General features: G+C 41.2%; 2 protein-coding genes across 3 annotated transcripts in view; one reads left to right on the forward strand and one right to left on the reverse strand.

Moving 5' to 3' along the window:
* Positions 1 to 6066, forward strand: part of FBXL13 (F-box and leucine rich repeat protein 13) — a 72376-nt gene extending 66310 nt beyond the window's left edge. Inside the window, exons 19-21 of one of the 2 annotated variants that reach the window (XM_083701408.1) lie at positions 2260 to 2394; positions 2628 to 2791; positions 5282 to 6066. In XM_083701408.1, the coding sequence (XP_083557534.1) occupies positions 2260 to 2394; positions 2628 to 2791; positions 5282 to 5501 (519 nt within the window). In that variant the 3' untranslated portion in view covers positions 5502 to 6066. The remainder of the gene's footprint in view (positions 1 to 2259; positions 2395 to 2627; positions 2792 to 5281) is intronic. The other variant, XM_083701409.1, reaches the window with a different exon arrangement.
* A 956-nt stretch (positions 6067 to 7022) lies between these two features.
* FAM185A (family with sequence similarity 185 member A) overlaps positions 7023 to 21060 on the reverse strand; it is a 38685-nt gene continuing 24647 nt past the window's right edge. Inside the window, exons 7-9 of the mRNA XM_083701606.1 lie at positions 15818 to 15916; positions 13912 to 14046; positions 7023 to 7372 (exon numbers count right to left, since the gene is read on the reverse strand). Coding sequence (XP_083557732.1) covers positions 7257 to 7372; positions 13912 to 14046; positions 15818 to 15916 — 350 coding nt within the window. The 3' untranslated portion in view covers positions 7023 to 7256. The remainder of the gene's footprint in view (positions 7373 to 13911; positions 14047 to 15817; positions 15917 to 21060) is intronic.

The raw sequence follows: 21060 nt of genomic DNA on the forward strand, positions 1-21060 counted from the left end.
GTAGTCATCTGGGCTTTCATACAGACATCAGGAAAAGCATTTAGAGAAAGCTGCGTGGAACTGAAACTTTATTTAAATGGGATTAACAATTTCTCTTCCACAAAGTCAATTCATTAAAGCTAATCAAAATTTCCAAGGAACATGTCTTTTTTGCTTGCTACACTGACTTTAATCACTTCTTTATAAGTGGTGTAACATCATATAGGATGCAACTTGGATCCATCTGCTAGGGGCCATGTGAGCCAATGCGATGATGACATAGATGGAGATTCTTGACTCCTAACGTCATACAACAGATTGTAGTTAGACCATGGGCTTTAATCTCTCCCAGTTCTCTTCTTTCAGCACTAGATGTTGAGGGCCACTTGCACTATCAGATGTTTTAAAATTTTGTGGGGAACACACCAAAACCATGTGCTGAGTTTCTCTTTCTCAAATCCTTCTCAAAGAGATAAGTCCTCGCTCCAAGAATATCCTGATATTTATAAATAAACCAAATCTTCTTTAGAAAATTACTACCTCCCAACACCAATAATCATCATTATTTTTTCCAGGGATTGTATTTTTGTGTGTGTAATTTTAATTCTTTCTTCTTGTTCATTATTGGAGGATACGTTCCACTTAAATAAACAAGAATGAAAAAAACCCCTATTTTTGTATGCCTCTGTTAATTGAGCAAATAGAAACTTGAAGGAGCTGGTGGCTAAGATAAGGTTAACACTTCTCTTCCAGAGTAGTTGTCCCAACTCAATTCAGGGATGCTTTAAAAAGAAGGGAAATCTGGTCGTCTAGTTTGGACCTATATTTCCAGTCTGAATTAGCTCCTACATTGTGAGATGGGCTTTGAAGCCTTGTCTAGAGTATATTCTATAAATAACCAGCTTACTAAATAAGAGTGTTATTTGAAAAAAGTATACAACAGCTGTTTTCTATCACTTTTATGTGTTAAGATTGCCAGATTATGTTTGGTTCACCAGTGTTGCCAAGGCAGTTTCGTTGAATTATTTTCCCTCTACAAACTGATCAGCTATAAAAATGCAAGTTTGAGACAATGTGGTTAATTAGCACAAGTACTTTTTGAAAGCAGGAAGAAGTACGGATATGATCCTTTGAGGTTTAAAACTGTTCATTATCAGTTTAGTAAGTTTAAGAGTCTCAACTGAGCACCTTTTTCTCAAGCAGTGAGACATTCCAGGGGTCTAGTGCTTCACAGCGTTTGGGTTCCTTTGGAAGAAAGGATCTCTGGAAACTTATGTCAATTTGCAATATTGAAATTTATTTACTAATTTACACATACTGGGTGGACAAGATAAAAATACAGTTGTGAAGTCTGCACATTTTCTATCTGCAGTATCTGATGAGAGGAGTAATTTCTTGAGAGAGAATGTTGTGTCTTATCAGGGAGATTTAGAAATTTAGATTCAGATTTTATTCAGATTTGCACACATCCCTTTCATTTTATACTTGATCAGCCCACTAAGTTCTTTCTCTGGTCAGACACCACCAAGTTCAGACCCTGTTATCGTATATTTTTTTGCCCTTATGTGCATCACCTTACACTTGTTTACACTGAATCACATTTTATGCCTTCACCAAGCTTGAAGCAATTCTTTCTTTCCTTGCAGTCCCTTTTTGTTCTTACCACTATGAAAAACTAATAAATCAAATCCCAGAGCAGTTTGGAGGCTTGAAAGAGCACAGAAGCATGTACAGATCATTCAAATGAGCTTTTCTTGACTGCAGTCAGTAGATAACTACTGGGGAGGGAAGTAGCTCAGTTCCACAGCTCATACTTTGCAAGCAGAATGTCCCAGGTGCGATTAGAAAAAAACTCATATCTGAAACCCTGGAGAGCCACTGTCCATCCATGCCAATGATAGCTGGGCTAGATGCAGGGCTTTTTAAGGGGGACTCACAGGAACTCAGTTCCAGCACCTCTCAGGTGGGTTCTGGCAGTTTTAGTACCTCTCAGGTAGGCGCTATTGCCATTCTAAGAGAAGAGGGAGGTGTTCATGGTGAGTTCCAGCACCTCTTTTTCTAGAAAAATAGCACTGGGCCTATGGTCTAGCTCCGTATAAGGCAGCTTCCTATGTTCCTTTAATATTTTTTCCAGCCATTTGATGAGAGAAAAAGTATATCAAGTATTTGGAGAAGATTAGCAGATTATATTCAGCATGAGTGCATTGTGAAACCTTAAATCTAAGTGTTCTGGGTAAATTTGAGAATGATTGATTGATTGATTTGTGACTTCTGTTCCAGAGATTCTGCCTTGATTTAAAACGCCTAGACCACGTTGATTTATCTTATAACCAGCAGTTAACAAATAATTCATTAAAAAATTTGGCATTCAACTGCCACAGAATTACAATTCTAAGTGTGACTGGTTGTCCCAAGGTATGTATGAAAAGAAAGACAACTAGTACTAGAAACTCTGTTACTGAACATAGAGACTTTGTTCTGTTAAAATCATTGTCAGTGTTGCTTGTATGAGTGCTAAAGGCTTTGGTGGTAATGCCTTAAATAGACCTTAAATATTTTATGAGCTTACTAAAACTTTTCTTCTCTTAGCTGTCGCTAATAATTCCTTATTTCCATCCAAAGTGTATCTTTTTTTGCTTCATTGACAGGTCACTGATACCGGCATTCAGTTTGTGGCTGCAGAATGCCCTTTTCTGCACTATTTAGATATTTCAGGCTGCTTGTGTATTACTGACAGAACACTTAAGTGTCTGTGGAAAGGTTGCCTTCAGCTTCGAATTCTTAAGATGCTGTACTGCCCAAATATTACCAGGTAAGTTGTTCTCTAGAACAATGTTTCCCAATCTTTGGCCTTTAGCTGTTTTTGGACTACAACTCCCATCATCCCTAGCTAGCAAGACCCAGTGGTCAGGGATGATGGGAATTGTAGTCCATAAACAGCTGGAGACCAAAGGTTGGGAAACACTGCTCTAGAAGTCCAGTTTTTATTTATTTCACAATATTTATATACCCCTTGATTGTAATAAAAACCTCAAGGTGGTGTACAAAAAGAATAAAATTATTAGTAAAAAAACCCCAACCCAGTTAAAAACTACTATTTAAATCATTCAAAGTTAATTAAAATCAATGATAACAGATTGTAAAAACAGATTGTAAAACATGTCAACATTCTACAAGTCTGAATAGGCTTCCCTAAACAAACATGTTTTTAGTGTACAGTGAAGGTGTCTGATTCATGTCAACAATCAAGTTGTGGATGAGCTTGGTCTTCTTGTGGACTAATCTGTTTGCAGATCACCACATAAGCTACTTAATAAATGTATACATCATGTACCAAAAGAGTAATCGCAATAACATTCTTGCTAACAAAATAGTCCCAATGATCAACCTTCATCATGATTGGCCTTCATCTACCCCAGCTGCAACAAAACATGTTTCTATAGCCGCAGCAACTCTCCAGGGGTTTGATTTCCAGGGGTTTGATTTTACCCCTGAAGGCACACTCTTCCATTGTCTCCCAAGACAGACAGGTGTCAACCAACCAAACTTAGGTGCAAACCTATACACACTTTTCTGGGAATTAAGTCCCATCGAACACAGTGTCAGACCCTGACCACTAGGGCTTCATAGACACATCCATCTTATTGGGGGGAAACAAAGCTACATTCTGTGAAGAACTACTTCTAACTAAATCTTATTAAAATGAATGAAGATTGTGCATATGATGTTCCCAGGGCTGTACCTTCTGAGTTCAGCAGGGCTGAAAGGTAAGAACCACAAGCACCCATTAGTGCTATTTGCTTTCTCAGATGCAATTTATATGAACAGCATATTGTATAGCCCAGCTTTTAATGTCCTCTCCGGCCAAATTGTTCTTGCCATAATATGCATGTTTTGTTATATTAATCCCACTCCCTCCGGACCTAAAGCTTGAGTTGCTCAGGGACATGGGGTGAAGGAGAAATGCAAGTCTTTCTTTCACTGCCAAAGTCTCAGCTAAAATTGCCTCTCCTGGCACACTATTTACATTTCATGGGATGCTTCCATCAGGACAAATAGTAAGTTCCCTTGGAAAGCAAGTAGCATATTTGGAGAGGATTTTTGTTGTTCTGACTATGGTCTGGTGGATGCTTCAGCTTCCCTGGGGCTATTTACAAAAAAATACATATTTCCATAACAAAACCACATACCTCTTTCCACTTGTGGGCATCCTTCCGTCTCGAGAGACAGTGGAGTGTGCCTCCGGGGGTGGTGCACCAGTGACGACCCTGGGGTGCATGCCCAGGCAGTGTGAATAATAATAATAATAATAATAATAATAATAATAATAATAATAATGATAATAATATTCTTTACATGCTACCCATCTGACTGGGTTGCCCAGCCACTCTGGGCGGCTTCCAACAAATTAAAACATCAAACATTAAAAACTTCCCTAAACAGGGCTGCCTTCAGATGTCTTCTAAAAGTCAGATAGTTGCTTATTTCCTTGATATCTGATGGGAGGGTGTTCCATAGTTGTGAGGACCCCACTCCCGAACCTCAACCTCGCTGATGCGATCCAAAGGAAAGCGGACCAATAGGTTTCGCACCAGCTTTGCTGGAGTTGTTGCTGGATCTTGCCATTTTGCATCTGTAATACTTAACGATGGTGGTGTTCTTTAAAAACCTGTTATTTACTCTAATGGCCAACTTCAAGTATGTGTATATGTAATGGTTTCATTATTTTTGTTGACCTCTTCAAGAAGCATACCACCTGGAAGTTGTATTACAAGTATTAGTGTATGTTAAATTGTATTCATTGAATCAGTGTCAAGTTGTCTGGCCCTCCGAACCTATACAATTTTTCTAAATTATTGCTGCTATCATAGTCACTATGAGCAATTAGTGTTTGTGAATATTCTGTGACAGAATCCTGAAAGTGGGTTAGAAGCTCAAGCACACAGCTGGTTTTAGGGTCCTCTAGTTTTTTGCTATATTTATGTTTTACACAAGAGATTCCTTCAGAGGAAAGACTTATACAGTGGTACCTTGGGTTACATAGGCTTCAGGTTGCATACGCTTCAGGTTACAGACTCCACTAACCCAGAAATAGTGCTTCAGGTTAAGAACTTTGCTTCAGGATGAGAACAGAAACCGTGCTCCGGCAGCGCGGCAGCAGCAGGAGGCCCCATTAGCTAAAGTGGTACTTCAGGTTAAGAACAGTTTCAGGTTAAGAACGGACCTCCGGAATGAATTAAGTACTTAACCTGAGGTACCACTGTATGTACATTAATAGTGTCTGTCCATCTATCTATTTCAGACAAGCAGTTTCAAAATTTGCACCAAGGCTCCAGAAATACGAATACAACGATGAAGAACCTCCTCAGTGGTTTGGTTATGATACCAAGGATGACACACCCATTCCAAAGAAACATAAAAAACCTCGGCCAAGCATAGAACCAAGTATAGAGTCCAGTACACCCTCCATGCTATCCCCTTCAGCAGAAAAAAGTGTGGAATTCAGTCTCTCCCCACAATAGAACCTCTACAGAATACTGGTAATCATATATGTCTAATAGCCTTAAGTACAAAGAATTGAAATGGAAACTCATTTTTGTTTTGTTTAAGAAGATAATGATACATTGTCTTAAGATTGTTTTTAGTTTGATAGCTCGTACAAGTCATACTAGAAAACATGGTTACTGTCTTTCCTAATTAGTTCAGTCAAATAAATGTTATTATTTTGTTCAGTTCTTCTTTGAACACCAGTCAACAAAGAGCTTAGTTTTCTCTACAAATAATTAACATAACTTGTGTACAGTTTAGTGCTATGTACATTTAGGAAAATTAAGTTGGCATTTCTCCAGTTGTTGAAGACAGCATTTTGCCCCTTAGTAAGCTCAGAATTCTCCAGCTGTCATTCCAACTAAGGAGGCCTTAAAAAGGAAAAAAAGGTGCAGCACAGCATTTTATCTATGGAGTACTAAGTGTATCTTGTGTTGAGATAGTTTGTATGCCAATCAGTTTCACCCACACGTTACCTAAAATGCGCATGTGAAACACACATCCCTCAAATAATAAACATTCTTTATTGTTTACTTATTACATAGGTGTCCTGCCTTTCTTCAGTAATGGAACCCAACATGGTAGTATTTCACATTCACTGACTAAAGGCAGAGCTGCTTGGCTGTATCATGTGCCTTATGCCATGCAACTTTGGAAATGATAGTCTTGCTTCACTCGTTCTGATACCATCGTTTATGTGATTGTATCGTACAAAGCTTTTTAAAGCTATTTTTAGAGAATGGGGGGGGGGCTACAAAGGGATATATCAGTATTTTTAGTAAATAAATAATTGAGGGAGTTGGTGCATGAGTGCAACAGACTATTGCTTGGGCAACTGGGCCTTCTTTTCCTCCTGTGAGCCACCAAAATCTGCTCTGGAGATTTAGGAGACCCTCACAGCAGATTGGGAGCTGCTTGATTCACCCCCCCCCCCCAGATGACCGAGGCCATCATCGTAGGCTGGCAAACGTGGGCCTGCTTTCTTTCTGTCACTTGCAGAGGCCTCAGAAATGCTAATGGGTTACCACTGTGGGTGTGAGTGCACACTGGGGAGATCTGATCTAACGCCAACCGTCTGTCCTATGGGTGAGGAGAGGTGGCGATGACTCCCAAGGTCTGCTGGGAGCACCTCTGGCCTCCACTGCGTTATTCTGGCTCTACTCCAGTGTTTCCCAACCTTGGGTCTCCAGCTGCTTTTGGACTACAACTCCCATCATCCCTTGCTAGCAAGACCAATGGTCAGGGATGATGGGAATTGTAGTCCAACAGCAGCTGGAGACCCAAGGTTGGGAAACACTGCTCTACTCAAACCTGCATTGAATGGAGGTTTTCTTGCACTGCATCGTCCTCAGTGACTTGCTATCCAATATCCCTATAAAAAGGTGGGGGACCAGTGTGGGGAGAGATCTTCCTCCACCATGGTGCCAGAAGCAGTGAGGGAGAGAATTGGGGCTAACGGCCTAGAAGAAAGGTGGAGGAAAGCAAAAAAACAGCCCTCAGGTTTAAGCATTTTAATATTCAGGGTATTTATTGAAAGCTTGGCTGCTTAAAGTGATCAATAAACAAGTTGGGGGGGGGGGAGGTTGTTTCAATTGATTTCTGAGCATTTGAAGCCAAAGACACCAGAAACACTAAAACATGCCTCAGTGCATTTTATATGCAAACAGTGGGCAAGATTTAGAGTAATCTTTCTGCATTGTTTCTTGATTAAGTAAAGATTATTCACTCCATCATGAGGCCTTCAGTTTCACGGACTGGAACCAGGTTTGACTTTTGAGATGAACTGTGCCATTTTCTGTCTCTGCTTTAATATGTTTTCCTTGTTTATCCTGTTGATTCATATGGCCTAAATGGACAAAAGAAAAATTATGGTAGTTAATTTCACAGATTGATTCTGGGACCTTTTTCTAAGCAGATTCATTGTTACCTTCATGGAAATTTTTACTGGAATAAATCATGGCATGTCCTGCTGCTTGGTTTCTTCCTTGACATCATACCATGACTCATCGCAGCAAAGTCTCAGCAGAATAGATTTGGGGAAGAATAATGTGTTTTTGCATTATGCTGATTTTAAATCAAGCCTACCGATAGTCCATGATTATAAAAACACGTTTTCCCAATGCAAACCCTGTGGATGCAGAAAGCTAGCTCTTAAATTCAGGTTGTCACAATTCCTAGTCTCTGTTGCTGGCCATAAGCTGAGTACAGCTGCAGCAGGCTGAATGAATCACTTTCTTGCCACTCCATGCAAACTAGAATCCATGGACGTCTATGCTTTAATCTTATCTTCCAAGGCTAAGCTATGCTCCAAAATCTATTTTAAGCCTCTGGATTTAGAAAACAAAGCAGAACTGTATTCCAGAGGTAACCTGGGTAAGCCTCCAAAAGATGAAAATGAACGAGTAGCTAAGTTGGAAGGGTATTATGTGCATAAAACAATTTAGTGCCTTTGTTTGAACTCAAATGATTTATGGGAAAGCATTTAGTTTAGGCATCTGTTCCTTCCCCTAAGAATATTCTGTTGAAATTAGTCATATTTCATAAGTGCAAACTACAGTGGACTGTCCTTGGAGGAAGTAAAAGTTAGCATACCTCTCACAGGAAAAATGGCCAAAATTATTTACTTAAGTCACAAAATGTACAACTAAAAACAGTATAAGGATGCCTACTATATTTGAAGCAATACTGATCTTTTTCCTGATGGATTTAAGGTTTTCTCTGCCGCTAAATAAACCAGGTGCCAGTGACAGAGTCTCATAGTGTACAGAACACTTCTCAAACTCATGACTGTTTGTTCTATTTTTACACCTGAAGGTCTATTTCCTCTTTAACATTCAACACAATTTATGTACTCAGAACCTGGCTCTCTCCATCCAAAACACACGGTAAATGAAAAACGCATAGCTTTCTAGAAAGGCCTTCTTTCAGCTGTGGCCGTTTAGCATCTACACTTGAGTTATTAGATTCTACATGTTTTGGAGTCACTTCAAGAATTTAATCCACAAGAGAAAAGGCAACAGGCTCTGGTGAAGACTGAAACCCTTCTTAAGTGGTAACGTATTATTGCCTCCTTTATGTTACATTAATACCACATCATTTTCATGCTGGGTTCAGAGTGCCATTAATTTGCACTTGGATGCAGAGGAGAGCAAGAAGAAGACGACAGGAAAGTGCACAGGGACTCTACTGAGCTCCAATGCCAATCCCTCTGTGGTGGAGCAGGATCATGCTCCAGGTCGAGTAGTGGTAGCCTCCAGATGAGCTGAACTACAACTCCCATGATGCATCTCCATTTGCCATGCTAGCTGGTGCTAATGAGATTGGGAGTCCAGTAACATCTGGAAGGCACCCACACTGGCTAGTACTACCCCAGGTATAAATGTGTAAAGAGATCTACTGCATGTAAGATCTCTGAAGAAGCTGAGCTACTATTACATACACATTTCAAGCGCTGTTGCCCTTCAAGAGCACTAGAATCCTGGTGATACCAAAACCAACATCTGGACCCCTTATTCAGTCATCTATGCTATAAGCACACAGTTGCCATATTTTGTATCTCTGTGTCCCGTAGTGCCAAATTTTGTGCTAGATATGGCACTAAGACTGGCACCAGCCATATAATGGGTGAATATAAATCACCAGCTTATCAAGTGATTAATGTGTGAAAGTTTGCTTGCTTCTTAAATGTGTGCTATCAAGTGTGGCAAAGTGCATCCATACAGACCACTGTGGCCAGATTATTTCTATTCTAATGTTGTTGCTTCACTCCTAGTCACTCGGCTGTTACTGAAGGAAGACCTCTTCCTCAATACAGTGGTACCTCGCAAGACGAATGCCTCGTAAGACGAAAAACTCGCAAGACGAAAGAGTTTTTCGTTTCTTGAGTTGCTTCGCAAGACGAATTTCCCTATGGGCTTGCTTCACAAGACGAAAATGTCTTGCAAGTTTGTTTCCTTTTTCTTAAAACCGTTAATACCCAGGGTGCATTGCTTGAAGAGGTGCAGTTGCGACTTGACTTCGAGGAGCAACTCATAGCACATGGTGTGGTAGCCTTTTTTGAGGTTTTTGAAGACTTTGGTGATTTCTGAAGCTTTTCCAAAACTTCTTTTGCAGCCATTTCGTAAGTTAAACTTTTAAAACTTTTTTTGGGGTTTTTGGATTTTGGGTTAGGGTGTTTTCTAGGAGGTTTGGTGCTTTTGAATTTTTTGGATGTGAAGCACTGATTTTTTTGGGGGGGGGGTTGCGAAGGTAGGAACTGTGCTGCCATGGGGCCCAAGAAGACTGCTGCTGCAGAGGCCGGCGAGAGGAAGAAGGAGAAGAAAGAACTGAGGGACATTTGCCAGAAGTGTAAAGATGTGCAGGGTTTTGCACAGCGGCACCACCCTGACAAGGACCTGACACGTGACCTTGCGAACACTTTTGATACGAGGGTCATGTCGTCTTTCAGGGAGGTGCTGAAAAGGCGGATGAAGCAGCAGACCATGGACAGGTTCTTCAGCAAGAAGCAAAGAGTGGAAGAGGAACCTTCTTCGAGTGGTCCCCCAGAGTCTTAGAAAATGTAGGTACAGTACTGTACACTTTGGTGATTTTTAAACTTTTTTTGACCATAGGAACGCATTAATTGATTTTCAATGCATTCCTATGCGAATCCGTGCTTCGCAAGACGAAAAATTCGCAAAACGAAAAAACTCACAGGACGAATTAATTTCGTCTTGCGAGGTACCACTGTACACTGCTGAAGTGTTATTTTGCTTTCTCATTTGGAGGAATAAATGATTCATCTGTTCTCACAGTCTTAAAAGTTTATTTAAAGAAGTCTATAAAACATTTCCTACTTTCTTTGAATTTATTCTCTTTTTCTTAGGAAAAACATCTACCTGTTTCAAAAAGTGCCTTTAGGTCTTTGATGCCAGTAAGATCTATAATGCTCACACCTCACCTAGCCCCTCATCGCCAAGGTATGGCTACATTTTCTCAATAATAATTTTTAAAACCCTAAAGCACACTACAGTAATCTGACCAACATGGTACCCTTCTATCACTGTGAGCTGGAACAAGACCCCACACTTTTTTCTTTCTCTATTTCTGCCCAGTGTATTCAAACAGTAAATGACCATCTTAGTATGGAATAAAAATCATGAATGTTATATATTAAAATACCTTATTAAAAGGCCTTATCACCTGATAAACCACCCAGCCTTTAGCAAGCATTAGAATCCACACCGCGGTGGGTTGTGTGTGGAAATCTCACCATGCTTTGATCAATACTGATGGCCAAAAAATCCTAGGGTTGGAAAACATTCCCACTGCAATGGGTCTGTGAAATGCCTGAAACAGGTACAGCAGATCATACTATGGGATGTTTATACAACTAGTGGAGTTTAAAGGTCCATTTCTAACACGACTAAAATGTGAGTCATTTTGCAAAACAAACTATTTAGCAATATGGCTGCTGCATGCTTGCTGGGTTCTGATGATAGACTGGCTAGACTCTCCATCTTTGAAAATGCCTTGGCTCACCTCCTGTTTTCTTTGGAATATATGAGCAGGGTGCTAAATATAGATGGGGGAATCTATTTTTTTTAATTTGCAGTTACTACAGCACAGAGATTTATAGGGGAGCATTAAAAATGTTGTATATTGCTCCTTTGCTTGTTCTGCCCACTCCAAATGTAGCTGCCAAGCTTGTAATTTACACAGCCTGACTCCATATTAATAAATGGAGTCTAAGATATATAGCATCTTTGCCCCAGATCTTTTGAGGGGAAGAATGCTGCTTGCCCTGGCTAGCTTCTTGCAGTTGCGTCTGGGAAGCCTCTTTGCTCAACTGTCCTAAGGGTCTTCTCCTGCGGCTGGTTTATTTTTACGTTTGCTACGTTCATTTTCCAAAACAAAGTTTTTCTTTGTTGATATGAAGGCTGCAGAATACTTAGCTGCACTTCAGGGCCATCCTTCCAAAACCAAGAGTAGGCAAAGTTGCTCCCTTGCTCTTAACAGGGACATTCCTTCTCAGTGACACAAAGGCTCAAGATATTTTAATCAACACAACTTGTGCAACTATAATGGGCTTCATGAGAAACACCAGAGGTGGAGAACTCACTCCACGACCCTTTAAATGAAATTGGGAGGAAAATCCCACAGGAGCTTGCGTTAATATGGAAGCAAAATTACTTGCCTGGAAAACATAATACATATAGAAGTTAAAGGCTGGTGGGAAATAGCTGAGTCATGTAAGAGCTGCTGAAGACTTGCCTTGACATAAACATGCTTTTTCTTTTATTCAATTAGATAAATATATCAGATGTATTAAGTGATCAACCTTTGATCCAACAAGTTAATAATACAATGAGAATGATTTTGCCTGAAATGACATTGCCTGAAATATTAAAATGCTGTCTCTATAGACCACTTCATATGCAACTCTAAGTCATAGTTCAGTGCTGTGTAGACAACCCACAGCAAGCCATGGGCTCCCACACTTCCCCATTCCCTTTCACATGCCACAGGAGACTGAAAGCTACTACTTCCAGTTTTAAATTAACCAAAGTTCCCTGTTACATCTGAACGCAGCAAATGCTGGATAGCTTAAACTGTTGTCCATTCAAAGAAAGAGAGATCAATCGTGGTTTATATTCCTGGCTTGCTCACTAAATATAGTAAAGGATGATGAAGAATTAATTAAATTAAATTAAATTAAATTAAAATTAATTTAAAATCCAGCAGATTCTTGGCTGCTACCACCATTGTTTCACCCTGTTTTGGGGGCCTCCAGTAGTTTCACAGAAGACAACTGTTTCACATAGTTCACAATTTGTAGTATTCCACTACGTACAGTTCATTGACTCAGTTTCCAACTGGTGAGCCACTAAAATGTATTCCCTAAAAAGTTCTGCAAGTTTTATTTTTACTTCAATTCTCCTTCCCACATACTGGGATTATCTTATGTAGTTAAGAAGAGCATGGCTTGCTTCTGAACCAATGAAGCAAGCAAATTTGTGTTTCGATGAAAAGTTACAAACATGGGCATACATTTATTACATCTATTCTAACTTGCAGCAGAGAAAAGCCTGGACGAGAACAACAAAATTAGTTTCAATCTCTTCCATCAACCTAAATGGCTTCTTAAATAAGAAGGTCTTTGATAGGCTAGGAGAGAGAGGCAATGATGTAAGAAGAAAACAGGCTAGGTGGGCTTCCCTAACATTGATTCTTCGTCAGGTATCCTTTCTGACTCTCCTGTGACTTTGCCTGAGCTCAGATAATTGTGTATTGGGCTGTGTCTGTGTATTGGGCTGTGTCATCAAAGGCTGTTTAAATTAGAGGAACAAAACAAGTGCGTAGCTTGGAAGTGCAGTTTGGAGCAGCCTCCTCTGTTATGCTTTGACTGTCCAAGCAAAACTGGTGCCAGCCCTTGGATATATAAAGGTCCTTGATGTGGTGCATGGATATGACGAAGCAAAACCCAAACGAGCATTCTTGACTCAATGGTAACAAATCACTCTTTCCTGCAGTTTGCCAGGGAACAAGTTATTGGACTGCTAACAAAAGGAAATAACCTATACCAGTAATTTGAAGGGAAAAAACCCAGAGTATCAAAAGGATGTTTGTCCGTAGGACTTGAACATTGTACTGAAGGTGCATATAATATTATTTTATTGTGTTTGACTGAAAATAACTGAGGTTTATAAAAGTAAATCAACCTTCCATGTCTCCCATGTATTCTTCGCCTATAGCAAGCAAGGCAAACTTTGGATTTATGCTAGCATTCCTTTTGTTTCTAAAGTGCTACATCAGCAAAGGGTATTACAGTAATTACATCTGGCAAGTCTAAACCAGAACTTATCTATTCTTTCCTTCTTCCCAGCAGAAAAAAATCAATCACCCCCAAGATACACATCATTTGAGCCATTCTCCAAGGAGCCGCTTATTTGTGAAGCAAGCTCTTAGTTCAGAAGACTAAAATAGAGACAATGTACAGCTCTCTGTGAGAATTTTCCATTTAGCAAAGTAGGGTAGCTCCACCCCCCCCACTGAATCTCATGATGTTTTGTGCAGTTCAAGCATGAATTTATGCTCTCTGTACTTAGAATAGTCCATCACAGTCCCGGTAAAGATATCCCATGACTAAAAGCTCTAGCATGGACAACAAGATTGCTTCTCCCCACCACATCCTTCCTCCTAGGTTAACCCCACTTAAGGATTGCCTAGGCAATGGTGTTAACTACAGTTTAGGCTAAAAATGATGGGCAGAAATCTGGTACAAACATAATTTGCACCCATGGAAAGGGTTGCAAACCTGACTGCATACACTTAATTAACAGAGTAATTTGATTCATACCTAAAAGCAAAGTTTTATGGGGAGAGCGTCTACAAGACAAGACTGACCTGTAACTGTAATGCGGTCCTCCCTAAAGGCATTCTGAGTCTCCTGTAACTGGATCTCTGGGCTCACCTCAACCTTGCTCCCAGATAACTGCAGATAAGCTTGAAGAGTTGCAGGTACCTTGACAGTAATGGAGCCTATTATACACAAGAACAAAAGGATTTGTCTTAAGACAATTCAAGGTGACAGGCATAAGCCACTTTGGGTCAGAGAAACACCCCCCCCAAAAAAAAAAATTAAACAGAGTTCCATGAGAAATGTGGGCTTGCTGTTTTTACCCAGCAAAAGGAAAGCAATATGGCAGCTCCAGATCTTTTGGACTCCAGAGCCCTGTTTGGATCTTCCCCAGCCAGTATAGCCAATGGTCAGGAACGATGGGAGCTGGAGTCCACAACAACTGGAGGGCAAAATTGGATGCCCCTCTTCCAAAGCGATGTGCTGGCTGCTTTTGTCAACATATTGGTATGCTGCCTTTCCATAGTTAAAACCATGCTCAAGGCAGCTTACAACATGGAAATCTTTATGTATAGAATCATAGAATCATAGAGTTGGAAGAGACCACAAGGGCCATCGAGTCCAACCCCCTGCCAAGCAGGAAACACCATCAGAGCACTCCTGACATATGGTTGTCAAGCCTCTGCTTAAAGACCTCCAAAGAAGGAGACTCCACCACACTCCTGGGCAGCAAATTCCACTGTCGAACAGCTCTTACTGTCAGGACGTTCTTCCTAATGTTTAGGTGGAATCTTCTTTCTTGTAGTTTGGATCCATTGCTCCGTGTCCGCTTCTCTGGAGCAGCAGAAAACAACCTTTCTCCCTCCTCTATGTGACATCCTTTTATATATTTGAACATGGCTATCATATCACCCCTTAACCTCCTCTTCTCCAGGCTAAACATGCCCAGCTCCCTTAGCCGTTCCTCATAAGGCATCGTTTCCAGGCCTTTGACCATTTTGGTTGCCCTCCTCTGGACACGTTCCAGTTTGTCAGTGTCCTTCTTGAACTGTGGTGCCCAGAACTGAACACAGTACTCCAGGTGAGGTCTGACCATGTAATTACCAACAAAACGAAACAGTCATAAACAAGAAATAAAACACATCAAAAACTACACGAACAATCTGAACCATTTCTACGCAAATCATAACATCTAAAAATTAAAGGTGCAAATAATTAATAGCAACAAGACCCCCTAAGCAATCCCCTGCCCAAGAGTCTGTTCAACATCCTCAGCTTTCGTAGCTGGAGTCAGTCATGGCTCCTCCCTCCCAGGCCAGGTGGGAAAAGGCCTGCAAGGCAGTGAGCAGGCCCCCCAGGACTCACAGCCAAGATGGTGCCAGGCCTCTTCAGCAGCCTCAGCTTTTGTAGCTGGAGTCAGGCAAGCAAGCGGGCAGAGCTCCACCCTCCTAGGCCAGGTGGAAAGTGGCTACTAAAGCAGGGATCACGTCTTCCAGGACTCACAGCCCATATTGGACAACAAATCTTGACTCTATACTGGTTTGTGTGTGCAAAGTCTGGATGTTGCAGTGAACACCTAAGAAGTTATCAGGATGATGATCCTCATGCCACCTCTGCTTTTTCTTGTTGGAAAGGGTTACTCTCTTCATACTTTATCAGGAAGCCCTGATTGAGCTCTACAGTTTGAGAGGGAGGTTAACTTCATTTCTGCCATAGTAATTTAAGTGACTCACTCAGGACAAATGTAAAAAAAGAACGAGAGAGAGCAGAAATCATATTTTCCACAGAGCCACAAAGTTGAAGTGCAAATTTCAAGAACTTTGCATATTGGTTATTTACACATAATGCTACATTTAGTTTGGAGCCAAATCCCATTGAAATCAGAGGAACTTGCTGTTGAGTAAAAGTGCTTCAGCTGTAAAAGCTTCACATACAAAATTACTATTTACTAACCTTCCTGAGATTTCAGATCCACTTCCCCCTTTTGGTTGATAATGTAAACATCTATCTCCCCATGATGTGTATAAGCTTTCAGGAATCCTTCGGAGGAATCTGAAGAACAAAAGAATGAAAATATTTTGAGCCGTGTGGGTTCCAATGAAATAGTATGTATATTTTGTGAGTCCCATATTAAAAGACTGTTTCTGAAATGTTTGCTCCTAGGGCGAAAGCAGTGCCGTGGAGTTTTTGTGGGGGAAGAGAGAAGAAGGGACACAATGTTCTCTCTATATTTAAACTTTTAATAGATAGTTTGAGACTCACTGAACATCTAACATAGAAAGAACATCTGCAGTTGTTCAGAGATGGTAACACAGCTTAGTTCTTCTCAAAATGTTCATGATAACCACGTAGATATTTTTCATCAGACATTTTCATTTTTCCTCCTCTAGGAAAACAGGAAGAAGGGTTCACCAAAAGCAAAATGATGTATGGGTGATTCTAAAAGGAGCATGTTTTCGAAGGGTACAAAGATAACAAACCTAACATTGTTTTCTAAACTGTCTCTGCATGCTATCCAGGCTTTTGATGAATGTTTCCCCCTACATACATACACTGAAAGAAAAGCTTGCATTTAAAAGTTGTTCAAAAGCTAATTTGCACAAACTCTAGGGAACAAAAGTTGCTTGTTATTTTTTGTAAAAAAATTCTAAACCCCCACACTATGATATTAAGAGAGTTTCAGAATACATCTGAAGCTGAACCCAGAAGCTAAACAACAGGAAATGCTCTAAAAATCTTTGCTTATTAAGGCTGAATTGCCAGTATTTCCCCCCAACATGTACTTATTTTATCCAAAGGATTTATTAACAAGGAACAGAAAAAGTCATGGTGGTTTGAAAGCTAAATCTCAGAGATAACCACACAACTAGACAAAAAAAGGAAGAGCTATTTGAAAGAGTTTTTTAACTAGTGGAAACCAAAAGCTTGATTCAGGTTTGTTCCTAGGGTTTCCAGGGTTTGTCCTGTAGCAATGATAAATGCATTTAACTTGTTCATAGTTTTTCTTTTAACAAAGCTCTTGGGCCATGTATGTGACAGATCACCCCTCCCAGAAAAAGAGCAAGAATGTGCTATTATAGCCTGTGTTTGCTGCACATATATCAGTGTGGACCACATCCAGGTGCACATGGAGGAAACTGATCCAAGTGGAGTTTAGGCCCAGTTTTTGGCACAGAAACTGCCCTGGTTGCCTCGGGAGAGAGATGTAATGTATCCCTGTTAATCCTGTGTTGGGCAATGTATCCCTGTTAATCCTTCTTGACCTCTCAGTGGTTTGAGATACCATCGACCATGATATCCTTCTGGAGCATATCCAAGTTGGGAGTGGGTAGCACCGCTTTGTGGTGGTTCTGATCCTTGTCATTTCCAGGGTGATGCTTGGGGTTCCTCAGGGTTCAATAGAGCATCAGACTCCTTCTGGAAGCATTAAGCCAACATGTGATCACCCAATGTGTCACTCCTTGCTTCTTCCCTAAATGCCTAATGAAGAAGTTACAGGAGGCAGAGAAGAGGCAAGCTGCTGAAGAATCCAGGGAGTCTCTCCCTCTTGCTGCGACCAGCTCCCCTCTCCCTGGTCTCCCAGAACACGCAGAGAAATGAAGAGGGAGAAACAACAAGAGGCAAGATGATGAAGCCTCAGGCTGCTGGGGAAGGAGAGCGGTGGGAAGGAAAGGACCTTCAGTTCTTGCAACTGCCTTGTGGACAGAGTTGCTGGGATAACTATGACTGAGCTGTTTCATTCTTTGAATAAAGAATTAACTTCACTGCCATTGGGTGCTTGATTGTTTTATTGCTGACTCCAGCTCCTGACACCATGCAAGCTCCCTTCCACCTCTGATCTTGTCCTTTTCTCTCTAAATCAAGTGGTCCAAGCCTCCTTGTTTTACCACCTTTACCCCTTCAGCCAACACTTGTCACTCTCTCGTTTCCCTGCCCAGTTTTACTGCATCCTAGTTCTTCCGTGTGTTTTCAGGCATGCTTTAGAACCGCAAGCTCAGATAATTAGTTTTAACTTGCTTATTCACTGTTAGCTCTTTTGGCTTCAAGTTACAAGAGATTCCGACCAAACATCAGGAAGAATTTTCTGAAAGTAAGAGCTGTTCGACAGTGGAACAGACTTCCTTGGAGTAGTGGACTCTCCTTCCTTGGAGGTTTCTAAGCAGAGGTTGGATGGTCATCTGTCATGGATGCTTTAGGTGAGATTCTTGCATTACAAGAGTTTGAACTAGATGTCCCTTGGGGTCCCTTCCAACTCTACAATTCTATTAACCTGTTGTTAGTGTACAGTTTAGGAAGGTCTGTGTCAATTCACATCTCTTCACATATATTCAATATGTATGCTAATTCCCTTTTGATATATTAGAATTACCTTTGATGTCATAGTTTACTCTTGGAGTGTGGTCAGCTCTCCGTGTTGAAAGATCCTATAAAAGTGTCAGGGTTCCATGTAGAACTGCAGCCTTGAATGCATTCAGAAAGGCACTCTGTTCTTAACTGATGCACTGGAAGTTGCTCACACAATTTCATGCGCTTTCAGTTCCAGGGGTACATGACAACACAGCTGGATAATATGCCAAGGAATGTGAATGAAATAAGGGAACACAATCTCTTCCTGAGAAGAAAAACAGAGCTGCCAACTCAGGTCATTTGAAAAAGTGACAGCATCTTTTTGGCTTTGAAAAATGGTAAACAACCAATGATGAGAAGACAGCTTCAAGCGTGGCCTTGTCCCACCCAGCCCAAAAGGAGTTTTGATACGTCAGCCTGTGAGAGAGACTGGAACGCAACCACTCTGTTTCATCGGTTGAAAAAAAACAACGGGATTTGGGGTTGGGGTTTTTTAGTCAGTATCTGTAGAAAATATAGAAGGAGCTTAAATGGAGTAGCCAGATTACTGAAGGTGGTTGTTGCTGTGCAAAACTTTGAAATACGCTCAGGCCATGATAAATGATGAATTAAGTCAGAAAATGACTGCGTTCCCAGTCTTCAGATTAATAGGGCGTCTCCCATCTGGAATGCTGTTGGGAGCGTTTCCTAAAGCTGGCCAACTACATTTCCAGGACAGGAATTTAAATTAGAATACATTTATAAAGTCAGCATTTGGGATGTACAGCTTCTTATAGGTGTTATCAGAGAACCCGGAACAAAAGAGGGACGGGAAATATGCTTTCTCGGTTTCCTTTCCTTGTCGTGTCCCGGAGATTCATTGTGGACACAGAGGATCCAATATATTCGAAAGATCAAAGATACTATCAACCCAGTCCTGGGACAACGCATGTGGAAGTTTTACATCCACAGTTTCAGCCACACTGCCTTATGTGGGCTGCAGCCTCTCACCAGCTGCCACAGTGATGCTCATATCACCTTGCTGGCACAAGCCTTCCCCATCCACCTGTTGAAACTGCAGGTATGGAGCTTGCCGCCATATCCCCACCAGTGGAGCCTAACAGAAGGCCCAGAAACAGGGCATTCTGACCTGGCCTGGGATCAGCTAGATTCCAAGCTGCTCTCGCTGCTGGTGTCAGCCAGCAGAAGCCCTGATCCAGGCCCAACTGCTCCAGAAGCCTAAAGAAGGCACAGGGATCAGGCCCAATCTTCTCTCCCCCCCCCCCCCCGCTTCTGGGCTAGGGATGCACTTACAACTCCACACCTCTGCAAAGCCTCAGAATTGCTCTGCTACATGGGGAGGGCATGCCTTGTTCCTCTCCCCAATCCAACAGTTAGGGCTGTACACACGGAGCTGTTCAATTTTCAAAAACAAAGATCTAACATTATTTTGACCCCCCAAAGAGGATTGGCCCTCTTCTTTCCTGTTGAAGAGCCCGGTAGGATTTAAGTGCCTTTTGTCCAAAAAAAGAGCTCTGGAACTGCGGCCTCATGTTGGAGGGGATATATACTATGTTTGCATGTCAACCTTGAAACTGTAGGTGCAAATAGAGGACACTGGGCACAATCTAGCCAAAAGGTTAGTTAATTTCCACTGGAATCAAAAGAACTTAATCACCGTCCTGGTTCCATACCTTTCCATGAGTCTAACTTGCAACTAAGCTTAGCTGCATTGCATTGATTGTGAATAAAATAAGACGAGCTTAAATTCAACCATTTTTAGGGCGGCCCTCTAGGGAAGGCAGGGAGCAAAATTAAAAGGTACAGATGGCTGTGATAAACAATGTGTTCCTGAGATATTTCAGCAAACTTGGTTTTGACGAGCACAGAAGATGAAGTGGAAGGAACAGTTTTGATAGATTTGCTTCAGTTTATGAAAGACAGATTTCTGGGGCTAAACACACAACTGACGCAAAGCCCATTTTTGTTCAGCTTTCTAAGTTGTAACAAAGGAAGCTAAGGTTTATGGAGAAAAGGGGGAAATAATCTGCAGACCACTTGCAGCGGTTGTTTTTGGATTTTTAATCGCAGCAGCCTTTAAAATGAATTAAATTTAAGTTGGTAAGGAAGCTTAGGGTTCTCTGATCAAGAGCTATTTAGGGTTTGATATGCTAAGGAGAGAGACCAATGTATGAACTAACGAGAGTGAATTGGGCACTTAGAATAATGAGAAAGAGGACTCATTTCCCAATCATAAATAAAAGGATTCCAGTTTATCTGTTTCTTCCTGCTTCCCTATTTCCACTGGTGAGACACATCAGATTGCAGCAGTCATCGAATTAAGAGGAAATCAAGTGTAGCAAATCAGTTTAATATGACCAGAGTTTCTCAGCATGATCTTGCAAACCTTTGGCGAGAGCAGGGTTTTTGTTTTTTGTTTTAACAGCCACAGCTGTTGAACTGATTTAGTTTGGCCAGGGGGCGGGGACAACAATGCTGGTAACTGGGCACATTAGTGGTCAGAAACAGCACTGGGACTTACTGAATCACACTGTGAGGTAATAAAGATATGAGTTCCAGGATCTAGGAATCTGAAAAGCTGTTGCTACTCTTGAGAACTGGGCTATAACAGTTTCGTGTTTCCAGTAACTCTTGCCGCCCCCACCCCATGTGGCCCCTCACTTCTACCTGTGGGCAAGAGCAGGTTTACAAAAGAGTCTCAAGGAAGTAAGCCATGCTGGAAATTGCAGCTGGAGTATGCTAATGGAGTCTGTGTTTTAGTTCTGACTTGCATTGGGATCCAGATGTTCCTCCAAAGAGTTGCATTTTGCCTGCCCCTCTCTCTACCGCGGGGACGTAGGCGCTGTGGG

The sequence above is a fragment of the Podarcis gaigeae genome (genome assembly GCF_964106915.1).
Source record: "Podarcis gaigeae genome assembly, chromosome: 10".
In the NCBI taxonomy this organism is placed as follows: domain Eukaryota; kingdom Metazoa; phylum Chordata; class Lepidosauria; order Squamata; family Lacertidae; genus Podarcis; species Podarcis gaigeae.